Source organism: Engraulis encrasicolus, chromosome 20 (assembly GCF_034702125.1).
Source record: "Engraulis encrasicolus isolate BLACKSEA-1 chromosome 20, IST_EnEncr_1.0, whole genome shotgun sequence".
NCBI lineage: Eukaryota > Metazoa > Chordata > Actinopteri > Clupeiformes > Engraulidae > Engraulis > Engraulis encrasicolus.
The window spans coordinates 674,009-690,000 of NC_085876.1; the positions used below are offsets into that span (position 1 = coordinate 674,009).

General features: G+C 48.4%; 1 protein-coding gene across 2 annotated transcripts in view; it reads right to left on the bottom strand.

Moving 5' to 3' along the window:
* LOC134436107 (tenascin) overlaps positions 1–15,992 on the bottom strand; it is a 61,369-nt gene that overhangs the window by 38,595 nt on the left and 6,782 nt on the right. For both annotated transcript variants that reach the window (XM_063185142.1, XM_063185144.1), the window contains exons 2-4: positions 8,793–9,605; positions 4,590–5,468; positions 3,357–3,472 (exon numbers count right to left, since the gene is read on the bottom strand). In XM_063185142.1, the coding sequence (XP_063041212.1) occupies positions 3,357–3,472; positions 4,590–5,468; positions 8,793–9,228 (1,431 nt within the window). In that variant the 5' untranslated portion in view covers positions 9,229–9,605. The remainder of the gene's footprint in view (positions 1–3,356; positions 3,473–4,589; positions 5,469–8,792; positions 9,606–15,992) is intronic.

Sequence of the window (15,992 nt, forward strand, 5' to 3'; positions counted from 1 at the left end):
AGAGATAACAGGTTCAGCATGTCGTGAGGAAGCTACACTGGTCCTAATTCACCTCAGCCTACCCCCCAACGTTCATCTGACCAAACCTTTTGGACGTCCTTACAAGAAATGACATCACTGCGCTCCAGCAGATTGTAAGCACGTGTTTGCTTCGAAACAATTACTTTACAGGAAGAAAGCATTATCAAAGCATCCCCTACGTCTGAGAACTGGTTGCATTTACTGTGGTTGTGTGCACTTTTGCATTAAGTCACAGTTTCTAGGGTTAGTGCATGTTGAAAGAATCAAAGCAGAACTCTGGGAGATATTTACACATCTGGTAGTCCAAACAACTCTACAGTAATTTGGGTGAAGGTCGTGCTTAATAATTTGGACGTTCTTTCATTGCATTCTTTCATCTTTCGTTCTAATTGAGCTGCCTTGTATTTATTGAACTGAGTTAGCTGTTGTGCACCAATAGATTTCAGGCCCCCTGTCTGATGTAGTTTTACTGGCTTTTCCACTCAAATCTTCAGGAATAGTCCTACTGTTTTTCATGGTAACTGTCTGTATAAGATTGTTTTATCCTCCTGCTTCAAAGGAAGGATCAACGCATTTACTGAATTGTCAGTTTATTATTGATACCATCTGGCATTTCCAAAACGCAGGAGTCCAAATTCCTCAACCATTTACCTTGGCCAGTTGATCGTCGAAATCTTTGAGTTTATAGAATCCATAAACCTCCTAGTGCCCTCCATTGGGCAGGCCGGCGCCCTCAGCACAGCCAGAGTCTTTCTTTCCTTCACAGCTCATGCATGTGTTGTTCAGGCTGAGTGGAGTTTAATGGTGAACCAGAGAGAAACAACTTCATATTGTGAGAGGCCATCAGGCGAGAAGCCATGATGCTTCATGGGCCATGATGGCCGCCTATCTCAGTCTTGTGAAAAAACAAACTCGGGGCCCAAATGATGACCGGACCTTACTCTTCGGAGGTGGAGCAGTGTTCTGTGGCCAATGTGTTCATTTTTGTGACTCTTTTGAGCAATTTTTCTGTGGACCCGTTCTCTCCTGATTTTTGCAACTCTTTTGAGCAATGTTTTGTTGACACCTTCGGTCTTGATTTTGTGACTGTTTTGAGCCACGTTCTTTGGACTCGTTCTGTCCCTCCACAACTCCATCAGTTGGCGTGCAGGAGTCCGGCTGGCTGGCGGGGACGGCCGCTGTTCCACTCTTAAAGAATTTTATTGGGGCTCCATGATCACAAATCATTACCTTCCCCAGCCCAGAACATCTCGGCCATTACACAGGGCTGATCCAGCCCGTAACATATCAAGGCCCGATTCTCACATGGAACCGTTTACGCTCCCTGTCCACGCAGGGCACGGCAAGGCATCGAGAGACATGAAAGCAACATTGTTTTCCAGAGTTATGGGTCTTGCAGCGGGAGAGGGGCATTCAGGGATTGACTTATGGGGTCTAGAAGGGAAACTGTGTTCACGGTTGCGAGGTGGCGCCCAGTAAGTCTTCTAACTGCTGTGTGCAAGTGAGAGCACATGCCTAAACTCAACACCATCCTTTGGGGAAGGGGAGGGCATATCAACACCACCCTTTGGGGAAGGGGAAGGGTTTATCAAAGTTACATGCACATAGTGCTCTGATTTCAAAAGGAATACTGTCAGTATTCAGTTTGAAACAAATGGAGGAATATTCAACATGTGTGGTACAAAGTTCTGCAACAGAAATATTCACAAAACATGGCCATACTTGAGCATAAACCAAATACTGCTGTCATTCCGTTTAAAATCCACCATTCTCTGTAGAGAGCTAGAGATGCATTTGCCAATGTCTTTCACTTAATGAACCTTGATGAAGTGATCGAGTCAAACGGTTTCCTCCAGTAGCTGCAATGCCTGACCTAGTTGCTGCTGGAGTGTAATGGATTTGAATGGATTCACTAGGTGGTGACAGCCTAGCTAGTACAGTGCAAGAGGGCATAATCCCTCTAAGACTTCCCAGACACGGGCTGCATGCATGCCATGCTAAAAGCAAAGACAGATCCGACCTCATGCCAAAAGCCCAATAGGAAAATGCCCATGTAAACTAGTGGCTAAACCCTGAATGACCCCAGTGTCACGGTCTAAAGGCTGGACTGACATCTTTATTGCCAGGCAGCCTGCCATCAGGGAGATCCCACACTCGCCCAGGCATACAGTATGTCCATCTTGTCAAACTCAAACAGCCATTGTTGAAGGCTGTCTACCACGGTGTAGTCATTTCAAGACAGTATGTCCTTTCTATTGTGCTACAGGCAAACAACGTCATCAAGCAACCACACTAAATTCTTAAATGTGAAATACACATTGTTCTTATTTAGTTTGCATACTTGACAGATAATCTATAATTTGTGCATATAATTTGTATAATTTGTATCAGACAGAGGTGAAGTGCAGAATGTGAGTATTGTGAGTGTGATGCTGATGTCAAACAAACAGTACTGAACTTTGTCACTTAAAAATTGTTCCGAGACTAGGTATGGCTATGGTGAAACCACACTATCCATTAGAGACAAGTAAGCTCCTGCACACTGTTCATATTTGCTGCGTTTAATAGGGACCTTTCGGTCTATTGACCTTGAGGCAAAGTTTGTAATGTCGCTATTAAACACTGCCAATGTGGACAGTATGCTGGAGCTTTGTTGTTTCTAATGTTGGTGACCCAGATGTTCCCTTCCGACGTACCTGACCAAGGCAGGTGTGCAAGAATACTACACAAAAGAACCCACACTATTCGCCATACTTGTTACCTGACTGGTTAGGGATGGGATGGTTGATACGTGGCTGTTTATGGGTGATGTTGTTGAGATGTGGTGGTTCATGGTTAGGGTTCTTGCCTGGCAGGCGAGGGATGTACTGTCGAAGATTTTCTAGGTTCTAACCTTTTTCCCTGTCTCTGGTAGGCTACTATTTATTGAGCTTCGAAGCCTCTTAGCGCAGAGCCTCTGTTATATAACCTTACTGTCAACAAAATGGTAATGACTGTCATTATTATTATAACAATGTCTTGTTAAGATGTAGTTGAGTGTTTCCAGCAAAGACTCGTCAACGGGCTCATGTGAACTAAGAGGCTACATGGATAGTGAGGGATGTAGTGGCTTTTGGCTCTTACCTGGTTGGTGAGGGTAATAATTTAATGTAAATTACAGTAAATTAGTTAATCAATGTCTTATACTACATGTTTAATTTATCTGCACATTAGAGACTGGTTGATGCAATTTCAATTTTCTGTGGTAACCACTGTTGATATTTTTGACAAAAAAGTACACGAAATGAAATGTAGTGAAGGATGAGGCTGGTTAGGATTAGTGTTAGGGATCTTACCTGGCTGGTGAGGGTGATGTCGTAGTTGTCGTACGGAACGGACGGCTGGTTCCAGACGAGGGTGGCTGAGGAGTCTGTTATGTCTTTGGCAGTGAGACCCGTCACTCCAGTCAGTCCTGACAAGATAACAAACAGCCGTCACGTCAATGAGGAGAATACCACAAAGTGATTAATCTTGGATAACTTCATGTATGGGTCAGTTTATTCGATATGTTATGCTTTTCTGTTGAATTTGTTTGTGACTACATCACAAAAACAAAAAATACTAGGAGATGGATTGATACCCCGCCCTCTACCCACCCGCCAATTTTGCGTTGGAGCAGGCTATGAGTGGCCCAATTTGGATTGGAATTGTATCTCACATAAGTAAGGAGGGAACAGCCATTGCAAGTATGCAAAGTGAACAGAGACACAGATGGTACAAAAGTGGACTCAAAACAGCAACCCTTCGTACAGTACGTATATGATGTTGTGAACTGATTAAAACTACTATACTGTAAAAAAAGACTATGGGTATGTTTGTTTGAAAATAAAGGAATATTTAAGGTCCCACAGCTCCAAGATGTGGAGAGAAAAGCATGGAACAAGTCACAAGTGTAATCAGTCCATGTGTAAAACAGACAAATCAAAAGGGCTACGGGGATTCAGCCTGGAGTGACGTCTTCATTCCTCATCCACAGCTGTTTACTGTGGCCAGGTAAACGTGTCAATCTCCAAATTCTATTTGCCTGGAATGTTTACAGCCGTAACTTAGCTCTCGGCAGTGTTGATTTTGGCTTAGGCCTTGATGGGGGAATATCCAACACACACAGGTGCGCGCATGTGCGCACGCACGCACGCACGCACGCACACGCACACACACACACACACAGTGAGAGAGAGAGAGAGAAAGAGAGAGAGAGAGAGAGAGAGAGAGAGAGAGAGAGAGAGAGAGAGAGAGAATGTGTGTGTGTGTGTGTGAGTGAGAGAGAGAGAGTGAGAGAGAGAGAGAGTGTGTGTGTGTGTGTGTGTGTGTGTGTGTGTGTGTGTGTGTGTGTGTGTGTGTGTGAGAGAGAGAGAGAGAGAGAGAGAGAGAGAGAGAGTGTGTGTGTGTGTGTGTGTGTGTGTGTGTGTGTGTGTGTGTGAGAGAGAGAGAGAGAGAGAGAGAGAGAGAGAGAGAGAGAGAGAGAGAGAGAGAGAGAGAGAGAGAGAGAGAGAGCATTTGTGTGAGTGTGAGTGTGAGAGCACTCTTACCTACTGTACAGTCGGGTCCGCTCCGTCCTGGCTCACAATCGGTGCAGTCCGGCCCCGTGAATCCTTTGCGGCACACACACTTGCCCCTCACACACCTCCCCTTGTTGCTGCAGTTGTTCGGGCAGCCTTTGGTCCCACAGTCCGACCCTGTGAAGCCCGGCGCGCACTCACACTTCCCGTTCACACACTTGCCGCGGTTCTTGCATGCGGGCTTACAGGCGGCTTCACTGCAGTCGGCGCCTGTGAACCCTGCATCACACACGCACCGCCCGTTCACACACCGGCCCCTGACGCACGCGGGGTCGCACGCGGCCTCAGAGCATGCTGGCCCGGTGAATCCGGGATCGCACACACACTGGCCATTCACACACGTGCCCCGGTCACACGCAGGAACACACTCAGCGTCAGAACACGTTGGACCGGTGAATCCGGGATCGCACACACACTGGCCGTTGACACACGTGCCTCTGACGCACGCGGGGACACACTCGGCGTCAGAGCACGTTGGACCGGTGAATCCGGGATCACACACACACTGGCCGTTCACACACGTGCCTCTGACGCAAGCAGGCACACAAGCGGCCTCGCTACAGTCAGGCCCCGTGAATCCACGATCACACACACACTTGCCGTTCACACAGCGGCCTCTGACGCACGCAGGCGAGCAGGCTGATTCGGAACACGTCAGGCCGGTGAAGCCGGCGTCGCACACACACTGGCCGTTGACGCACTTGCCCCTGTCGCACGGGGGATCGCAGGCGGCCTGGCTGCAGTCGTCTCCCGAGAAGCCCTCGAAGCAGACACACCTGCCGTCCACGCAGCGGCCCTGGTCACTGCAGTCGTCCGGACACGTCGCCGGGCGCACCGTGCAGCCCGGACCTGTGGAGCAGAAGAAAGGAGATGAGAGAAAGATGAGAAGATGAAGAAGATGAGGAGGAAGAGGAGAGGAGGGGGAGGAAAAGGAGAGGAGGGGGAGGAAGAGGAGGAAGAGAAGGAGGATGTGTGGAAGAGGAGAAATAGGAAGATGAGCAGGGGAAGAAATGACTATGAGGAGTATGAGATGGTAGAATGAAACCCTCAGAATGATGAAAAATGAGAAATGAAGAAAGAGGAAGAGGAGGAGAGAGGAAGATGAAAGGTTGGTAGAGGATAGACAATTATGAGGAGGTGAGAAGATGCAGAAGGAAGAGGAGAGACAAAGCTGAGGAGGAGAATCGGGAGCAGAGGGAGAAGAGAGGAAGAGGGAGAGAGGAGGAGAAAGAGGAGGAGAAAGATGAGGACTGTGATGAAGAGTAGGAGAAGAAATGAACAGGATTTGAGTAGGAGAACATTAGTGAGGTCAGGAAGAGAGTGATGAGGCAGAAGAGAGACCAAGGGAGGCTGATATTGAAGAGGAGGTGGAGAAATTAAGAGGGGCTGTGAGGAGGAGTAGAGAGTAAGAGGTTCTGAGGAGGAGGAAGAGTAGAAGGAAAAGGAGAAGGAGGAGAAACAAAGACGTTTTGATGAGGAGGAGAAGGGACTAGGAGGTTCTGATGATGATGATGAGGAGCAGGCGGAGAGGCAGGAAGAGAAGGAGGACGGAAGAGGGGGAGGAGAAGGAGGAGGAGGAGAAGGAGTAGGGACTAGGTTATGACGATGAGGAGGAGGAGGAGGAGGAAGAGAAGGAGGAGAAACTAAGACGTTCTGATGAGGAGGAGGAATAGGGAGAGATAGGTTCTGATGATGATGATGATGATGGTGATGAGGAGGAGGAGGAAGAGGGACTATAATAAAAGATTCTGAGGAGGAAGAGGAGACACTAGGAGGTTCTGTTGTGGCAGAGAGACTAAGCATTTAAGTATTTGATGAGAAGGGGCCAGCCAGGCAAGGGGAAAACAAAGGGCCCCCGCATGAGCTCAAGGCAAAAGACTGTAGCATTTGTAAAAGCCCCCTCGGCCTTGGAGGATCTCCGCTCCGGCTCAGATCTCATCAGCGAGTGCCAGCGTGCGCATTTATTAGCCGCCAAACAGGACAACATGAGTCAGCGCACTCTCACAGGGCCTTTTAGCTCAGAGTCAGTTGGCCTCAGACTCCAGCCAGGGAGGCCGACAGAGGGTGGAGCAAAGGGGTCTAATGTCCTGGACCCAGGAATACTGGTGGGGGGTGTGGGCAGACTTGGGCCCACATTACATTGTTTGTACAGAGGCGTATGGCAAGGGGGGCCTTTCAGATGACTTTGCGCCCCAGGCTCAGCCATAGCTGTCAGCGTCCCTGACTCCAGCTCTGACTAAGAAACATGCCTGCACACACCCAACAGAGATGCAGGAAGCCATCCAGCTTCCTAGATCACTCAATTCAGCTGCTTGCTCGGGGTTCTAGAACAGCTCCTCGGGGTTCCACTAATCAGCGAGATAAATCAGTCCAGCCACTTTCACTACTGCCGAGCTACACTCGTCAGTCATTTTGTTGCAGTCTGACTTTTACTGGTCGTGATCGTCCCAGCATTAACGTTGTTGACGTCATGGAAACGGCATCCCGCTGCGACGGCGCTAACCCTGAGGGCCTGATGTAGCGAAAGGGTTGCAATGTGCGAGTGCTGTAGGAGCCTGATTGCGCACATATATAACGACATCTTGAAAATCGACTAAACAGATGCGATGAGGACCACAGCAGTCAGCTAATGGGGAAGTTAACAATTACATTTAGCTTGTTTTGCCTTAACGAGTCCATATGAAAATACGGGCATGTTAGCCAGGAGGCTCGGCATATTGAGAAGATTAGAAGCAAATAGATCACATGTGCAATGTCACCGAGCCAACCTATTTGAGAGGCCTGACTTAAAGCAATGTTTTAATTTAGGAAAGGTTGTGTGAGTCTGTATGTTAAGTGAGCAGTGAGCCTGAGCTAGACAGTCGTGTGTGTGTGTGTGTGTGTGTGTGTGTGTGTGTGTGTGTGTGTGTGTGTGTGTGTGTGTGTGTGTGTGTGTGTGTGTGTGTGTGTGTGTGTGTGTGTGTGTGTGTGTGTGTGTGTGTGGTAGGTGGGTACTCTAAGGCAGTGGTTCCCAATCTATGGGTCGCGACCCAACCTATGGGTCGCGACTCAACCTATGGGTCACTTAAGATCCACGGGGGGTCGCGAAGCCCTCTTTTTAATACCATATGTAGCCCATTTTGAATAAATGACAAATGCATAGAAGCAACAAAATTTAAGTGGTACATTAAACATTTATTCTGTTTTTGAACAAAGACGAATTGAGGAATAAAATGATAGCCTAACTAAAATGAGTTTTCGCAGGAAACAGAGCATATCATGTTTACAATGGTAAAAATATGGGTCCCTGAAGAAAAAGGTTGGGAACCACTGCTCTAAGGGGTGGGGTCGAGCAGGGCGTGTGTGTGTGTGTGGGGGGGGTACTCTAAGGCATAGGGTCGAGTTATGCATGTGTGTGTGTGTGTGTGTTGTACAGTATTTGTGTGTGAGTGTGTGTGCGTGTGTGCGCATGTGCGCGTGTGCGTGTGTGTGTGTGTGTGTGTGTGTGTGTGTGTGTGTGTGTCGGAGCCGAGTGTTCTAGGGCGTAGGCCTACAGTAAGAATTGAAGGGCTGAGATCAGGCTGCTAGTGTGGCCAACAGCTCAAACTCAGACCAGCCAGCCAGAACACACGGGATGCATCCCTGGAAGACATGCACAACTTGAGGACCAAAAATGCAGACAATTAGGAGACAGGGGAGATGGATATCAGAGGTCAAAATACAGAATGCATGAGAGAGAGAGAGAGAGAGAGAGAGAGAGAGAGAGAGAGAGAGAGAGAGAGAGAGAGAGATGTTAGAGATAGATGCTGATACAGGAGAGAGTGACTGAGTGTCTTGGAATTAAGGGAGGAGAGTAAAATAGTTCCGTTCAACAGAACTGTGTGTGTGTGTGTGTGTGTGTGTGTGTGTGTGTGTGTGTGTGTGTGTGTGTGTGTGTGTGTGTGTGTGTGTGTGTGTGTGTGTGTGTGTGTGTGTGTGTGTGTGTGTGTGTGTGTGTGTGTGTGTGTGTGTGTGTGTGTGTGCGTGTGTGTGTGGGGGGGGTGTCTACATGTGTGTCTGCATGTGTCTGTGTGTGTGTCTGCATGTGTCTGCATGTGTGAGTATACATGTATGGCTAAGTGTGTCTATGTGTGTGTCTAAGTGTGTCTGTGTGTGTATGTGTGTGTGTGTGTGTGTGTGTCTGCAATGCAGCACCTTTGCTCTGCTCCGAGGCGCAGCATCCTCCCCCCTCGGGTCCTCCGCACTTCTCCCGCAGGTCGGACACCTCCCTCTCCAGGCGCTCTATCCGCTCGCGGAGCTTGGCCAGCATGTCGTCGCAGCTGCTGCAGCCCCCCGCGCCCCCGCCGCCCCCCTCCCCGCCCGACACCAGCCGGATCCGGTGGGTCAGCACCAGCGGGGAGCCGGGGTCCAGCTCCAGCTCTCTGCCTTCCGAGTCCCCCTGGGTGCAGCCGTCCGAGATCAGCACCTTGATTGGCTGCTGCTTGGTGTCCCTGGGGACCCTGCTGCTGGTTGCAAGGGAGCTGGGAGCGCCACCATTGGCCGAGGCTGAGGGGGCTGAGGCGGGAGACGACGAGCTGTGATTGGGTGGCGGGAGGGCGAGGAAGAGGAGGGTGAGGAAGAGCACCAGCATGGTGGTGGTGGTGGTGGTAGTGTGGTCGTGTCCTCTGGTGTCTGGTCGCCGTGGGTTTTAGTGACAAGGTCGCTAGGTCACAAGGTCAGGTTCTGGACAGTACGTAACTCCAGTAGGAGAAGTTGGTCGTTCACTTTTCGCTTTTCTGACAGCAATGTGAGAACTCAACAGCGATGTGAAAAACAAGGCATGAGGTCTGTGTTGGTAAGGCTGTGTAGCGGCTGCCTCATACACCCCCTACAGGCAGCCTGGAGGGATGAGGAACGGATGGATGGACGGAGGGATAGGTGAAGGGATGGATGAAGAGATGGAGCCGCTGCCACGAGTGGTGTCTGGATCCCCTTCGTGTAACTTGCTCTGGCCTCTGGTGATCACTCCTGAGAGACACAGAAGACAAACAGGAGGTAACGACTCGCTGTGTACATACAGTACACAAGATCCAGTGAAATCAGATAGCCCCATAATGCAGGGTTCCCCAACCTTTCTTGTCCCACTCCTTTAAAAAAAATCATACCATGAGTACCCCCTCACTCATACTGTACATATCTCTTCCTTTATCCTTATGTGACTGCTCCATGCATTTTGTATTTTTTTCCACATACCCCCTCAAATGTGTCCAAGTACTGTACCAAGTACACCCTAGTGTTACATGTACCTAACCCTGGTTGGGAACCAGTGTCATAATGCATGCCGTTACACCAGTGGAGCGCTGTAATAGTCATAAAAAACGTAATACCATAGTACTACACCATTTCAACATTACACTGAGCCTGTAGTAGTTCATTAAAACTTGGTCACTGACATTCAGATAACAGCAAGTATATAACCGGGCTGTGTTTTACATGGGTTAAAAAAACTTGTAGCCTCATAATGCACCATTCTGCCAGTGGAATGCTGTAATAGATAGTGAAAAATTATGACCATAGTTTGACATTACAGAAAATCTTTTGAAATACATTATGATGACTTGGTCATTGCCATTCTGGAAATAGCAAACTTGTAACAGGGTCCAAGTCTTGAGGGTTTAGGAGTTTAAAGGACACAGTCACTGACACACTGGCACAATAACTGTTTTCCTTCATGCAAATGTTAGTGGAAAAGTGACCATAAATTGTTCTTGTGTTATTCGTTACAGTCATGTATTTAATATTCTTGGCCATGTCTATTGGTCGCTGCACAGGGGGACATGAACTGCGTTTTTTTCATGGAAATATATTTTGTATAGCCTACATCAGAATAAACAAATATACAGCATTACATGCGTGTCGGTGTATAAAAGCCTCATATGGAGTTGACAAACAGGGACACCTTTTTTGCGGTTAAGCCCCCCGCAGCCCTTTGTTCAAATGTGTTCTGCCCAAAGTTGTATAATGTAGAAGTACTCTTAGATATGTAATTACAACACTAGTATGATATTGCATGATTTCAACCATATCATACTGCTAGTGTGGCAATTACATTTCTAAAATATACTTCTACTTTTTTCAACTCTGGTTCTGCCTCATATGAATTGAATTGTGTGTGCTGTGGTGGTGTGTTGTATCGTAATGGCAAAGGGACTTTCCCAGTGGGACTTAGATCAAATCTGTTGTAGCCTACTCCAGTAGCAGAAGAGAAGTAAAACCCATCTGGTTGTCATTGAAAGGTCCACTTCTGTCCCTTGGGAGCAATCTCTGTCAGTCTGTCTGAAACTTTTGTCATCCTCTCTTAGCTTCTCTCAACCTCTATCATCCTCTCTTTCTCTCACTCTCGCTGCCACGGTAATGTTACTATTATATTGTGGGTAACACTTTATTTCAGCGTTACATCTATTAGCACTAATACATACAATGTTAATGCCTGTATACTGTATATGTGTAACCCCACCAATGGCCACTAGTGGGTACTCAACAGGTCAAGGGTATTCAATTGAATGAATTAATAAAAGGAGGAGGCAGATGTGCAAAAATAATATCAATTTTATTAACAAACCATAAAATAAAGAAAAGGAATAACCAGACAACTAAACATAACTCAACAGAAAACTAAATGAAATAGGCCGGCTGTGGCAGATCACCCGGGCAAGTGAACTAATGAATACCAACACCCACCCGTTATACACGGCAAGCTGGGCCAACTCAGGACCGTACACTACACACTGCAAGGGTTAACTGTACACAGCACAGCAAGCTGGGCCAACTCAGGGCCGTACACTACACACTACAAGGGTTAACTTGTTTACACAGAACGGCCAGCTGGGCCAACTCAGGGCTGTACACTACACACTACAAGAGTTAACACAAGGGTTAACTTATTTACACCGCACACAGGGAAGGAATCCCATACACGTGAGGGATGCAACTACTAAGCCCCCTTTCCAAGCGACCCAGCCACAGCCTGACTAAAATAAATGATTATAACAAAACAAAGAAAAGACAGACATAAACACAAAGACTGGAGGTGGTTGAGGCGGTACTGAAACCAAGCGAGCCTGATATTCACGTTCTGATTATTGAGCTTCTTACGCATCAAACCTCACAATAAATATCTAAAAAAACAGTGGTTGCATTAACATCTTGTTACTTTATGGTTTGCACTCTCGATTTCTGTCCAGGCCAGCACCAGGAAATGGTAGGGTATTTCTCTTTAAAGTCCAGTCCACCGAATGGAAGCTCTAAAGGGCCGAACCTTGATTAAAAGTTGGTTAAAACCTGCTGGGGTAAACGTTCAGTTGGAGAAGTTTTTCACCGCCGGCAGCTTAAGTGTAACGAGTGCTTCTCTCCTCGCGTTTGCTGTGTGAGTGTGGTTTAAAAGAACAAAGGGAGAGTTGGAGCTACCAGGTCATGTGACAATTGCAGGGCTGCCAGCCAATCGGGACCTAGCTACTATTTAAAGGGCCAGGGCAAGTGCCCGTCACATATTCCCCCACTTTTTAAGGGCACCGTCCCGGTGACCACTAGTGCCACGGCTGGGAAGAGTTCTTGGTTACAGCTGTGGATGGCGTTCCTCTCGAACAGACTTCTTCTGTCACTTGGTAATAGGGTCGAGGGAGTCTTTCACTGCGAGTACTCCGGTCGTCGATAGCACTCTACCCTCCTTTCTTGAGGCCTAGGGGCTGCACTGAGTAGAGTTGCACCGTTTTCCCCCCGACTCTTGAACATGCACTTAAACAGCCAACTGTCTTCCTGAGCAGACCTGGGACAGGAACAGACTTCTTCTGCTTCTTGGTAGTAGGGTCAAGGGAGTCTTTTACTGCGAGTGCTCCAGTCTTCGGTAGCACTCTACCCAGGACCTCCAAGCCCAGTTCCAGGTATCCCAGGTACGGAATGGCCAGTCCATTATCCACTCTTCTCGAAAGCCAATCACATGGCTGCATAACTTTTCCAATCTATGGCTGTACACACAAATTGAAAGAGTTCTGTTGTTGCAGTCGCCATCGAGCCTGTCTTTAACTGGCAGCGTGTGGTCTTTCCGCAAAACGAACGTCGATGATGGGGCAGTTTCCACTACACTGAACTCGAAGCTGACTGTTCCTCTGATCACAACCAAGCCCCTCCCAGTGCCTGACTCAACACTGGAGGGCGCTAGTTTTCCTGTGGCCTTCGCATAAATCTCCCCTCCGTGGCTGTAGACACGGGTTGAAGGAATCCTCTGTTGCTGCAGTCGCCATCGAACCATTATGTAAATGGCAGCGTGTAGTCACCCCTCCAAAACGAACGTCGATGATGGAGTAGTTCCCACTACACTGAAGACGATGGAGCTGACTGTTCCACTGAGCCCAACAAGTCCCCTCCCGATGCCTGGCTCTCGGCACCAGAGGGCGCTAGTTTTCCTGTGGCCCGACACTGCAGCAGGCTACATCCTCAGCGGGGCCCCCACTGTGAGGCATTGGCCCTGGCTCTGGTGGAAGGGCTGCCCGGCATACACTGGCTTTGTGTCCTTCGTAATTAAGACGCAGGCAAATGGGATTTCCTTCTGCCTCGTAAGACTTGCGTGAATAAGCACTAACTTCCTGCTGCCGGCGGTGATAAAACTGGCGGTGAAGCGTATTAAGGGACTTAAAACAAATACCTGGTGGACTGAACTCTACTACCCCCCCAGCTTCCCCACCCAACACATCACACACAAGCAAAGTCTTTTCCAATGGAGGACCTGGACAGGCCGAGAGAGACCGATATGCTTCTTCGCTCAAGTCCTCTACCGAAATGTTCTCAACTGGCCTCTTTTCTGTAGCAGTCAGACCTGATACTGTGACAGCAGTCTGGAAAAACGGCCGCTGTGATGCCACCCCTCCGTCCAGAGAGGGTTGGCTACCTCGAAGCTGCTCGTTGACAGCCTGCAGCTGTTTCGTCAAGTCTGTGAAGGCCCTCACCAGAGCCTCCAGGCTCTCAGGGTCTGACATGCTGGAGAGAGACCTGGCGTGCTTGAGCTCGATGGGTGACTTGCTTCAGTTGTAGAGGTGGGGTGCTTGAGAGCGATGAGTAGTTTGCTCCTAAATGCAACCACTGTTTTTTTTTTTTTTTTTTTTTTTTCTACTCTGCTATGGCTAACCACCTCCAGAAAAATCAACGAAATAATATAAAATGAAACAAAAATAAAGCACACAGCCTCCAATCCTGCTCACAGCGCCAAATGTAACCCCACCAATGGCCACTAGTGGGTACTCAACAGGTCAAGGGTATTCAATTGAATGAATTAATAAAAGGAGGAGGCTGATGTGCAAAAATAATATCAATTTTATTAACAAACCATAAAATAAAGAAAAGGAATAACCAGAAAACTAAACAGAACTCAACAGAAAACTAAATGAAATAGGCCGGCTGTGGCAGATCACCCGGGCAAGTGAACTAATGAATACCAACACCCACCCGTTATACACGGCAAGCTGGGCCAACTCAGGACCGTACACTACACACTGCAAGGGTTAACTGTACACAGCACAGCAAGCTGGGCCAACTCAGGGCCGTACACTACACACTACAAGGGTTAACTTGTTTACACAGAACGGCAAGCTGGGCCAACTCAGGGCTGTACACTACACACTACAAGGGTTAACTTGTTTACACCGCACACAGGGAAGGAATACCATACACGTGAGGGATGCAACTACTAAGCCCCCTTTCCAAGCGACCCAGCCACAGCCTGACTAAAATAAATGATTATAACAAAACAAAGAAAAAAGACAGACATAAACACAAAGACTGGAGGTGGTTGAGGCGGTACCAAAATCAAGCGAGCCTGATATTCACGTTCTGACTAAGCTTCTTTCGAATTAAATCTCGCAATAATTATATCAAAAAAAAACAGTGGTTGCATTAACATCTTGTTACTTTATGGTTTGCACTCTCGATTTCTGTCCAGGCCAGCACCAGGAAATGGTAGGGTATTTCTCTTTAAAGTCCAGTCCACCGAATGGAAGCTCTAAAGGGCCGAACCTTGATTAAAAGTTGGTTAAAACCTGCTGGGGTAAACGTTCAGATGGAGAAGATTTTCACCGCCGGCAGCTAAAGTGTAACGAGTGCTTCTCTCCTCGCGTTTGCTGTGTGAGTGTGGTTTAAAAGAACAAAGGGAGAGTTGGAGCTACCAGGTCATGTGACAATTGCAGGGCTGCCAGCCAATCGGGACCTAGCTACTATTTAAAGGGCCAGGGCACGTGCCCGTCACATATTCCCCCACTTTTTAAGGGCACCGTCCCGGTGACCACTAGTGCCACGGCTGGGAAGAGTTCTTGGTTACAGCTGTGGATGGCGTTCCTCTCGAACAGACTTCTTCTGTCACTTTGTAATAGGGTCGAGGGAGTCCTTCACTGCGAGTACTCCGGTCGTCGATAGCACTCTACCCTCCTTTCTTGAGGCCTAGGGGCTGCACTGAGTAGAGTTGCACCGTTTTCCCCCCGACTCTTGAACATGCACTTAAACAGCCAACTGTCTTCCTGAGCAGACCTGGGACAGGAACAGACTTCTTCTGCTTCTTGGTAGTAGGGTCAAGGGAGTCTTTTACTGCGAGAACTCCAGTCTTCGGTAGCACTCTACCCAGGACCTCCAAGCCCAGTTCCAGGTAGCCCAGGTACGGAATGGCCAGTCCATTATCCACTCTTCTCGAAAGCCAATCACATGGCTGCATAACTTTTCCAATCTATGGCTGTACACACAAATTGAAAGAGTTCTGTTGTTGCAGTCGCCATCGAGCCTGTCTTTAACTGGCAGCGTGTGGTCTTTCCGCAAAACGAACGTCGATGATGGGGCAGTTTCCACTACACTGAACTCGAAGCTGACTGTTCCTCTGATCACAACCAAGCCCCTCCCAGTGCCTGACTCTCAACACTGGAGGGCGCTAGTTTTCCTGTGGCCTTCGCATGGCGTCTCCCTCCGTGGCTGTAGACACGGGTTGAAGGAATCCTCTGTTGCTGCAGTCGCCATCGATCCATTATGTAAATGGCAGCGTGTAGTCACCCCTCCAAAACGAACGTCGATGATGGAGTAGTTCCCACTACACTGAAGATGATGGAGCTGACTGTTCCACTGAGCCCAGCAAGTCCCCTCCCGATGCCTGGCTCTCGGCACCAGAGGGCGCTAGTTTTCCTGTGGTCCGACACTGCAGCAGGCTACATCCTCAGCGGGGCCCCCACTGTGAGGGACTGGCCCTGGCTCTGGTGGAAGGGCAGCCTGGCATACACTGGCTATGTGTCCTTCGTAATTAAGACGCAGGCAGATGGGTTTTCTGTCTGACTCGTAAGACTTGCGTGAATAAGCACTAACTTCCTGCTGCCGGCGGTGATAAAACTG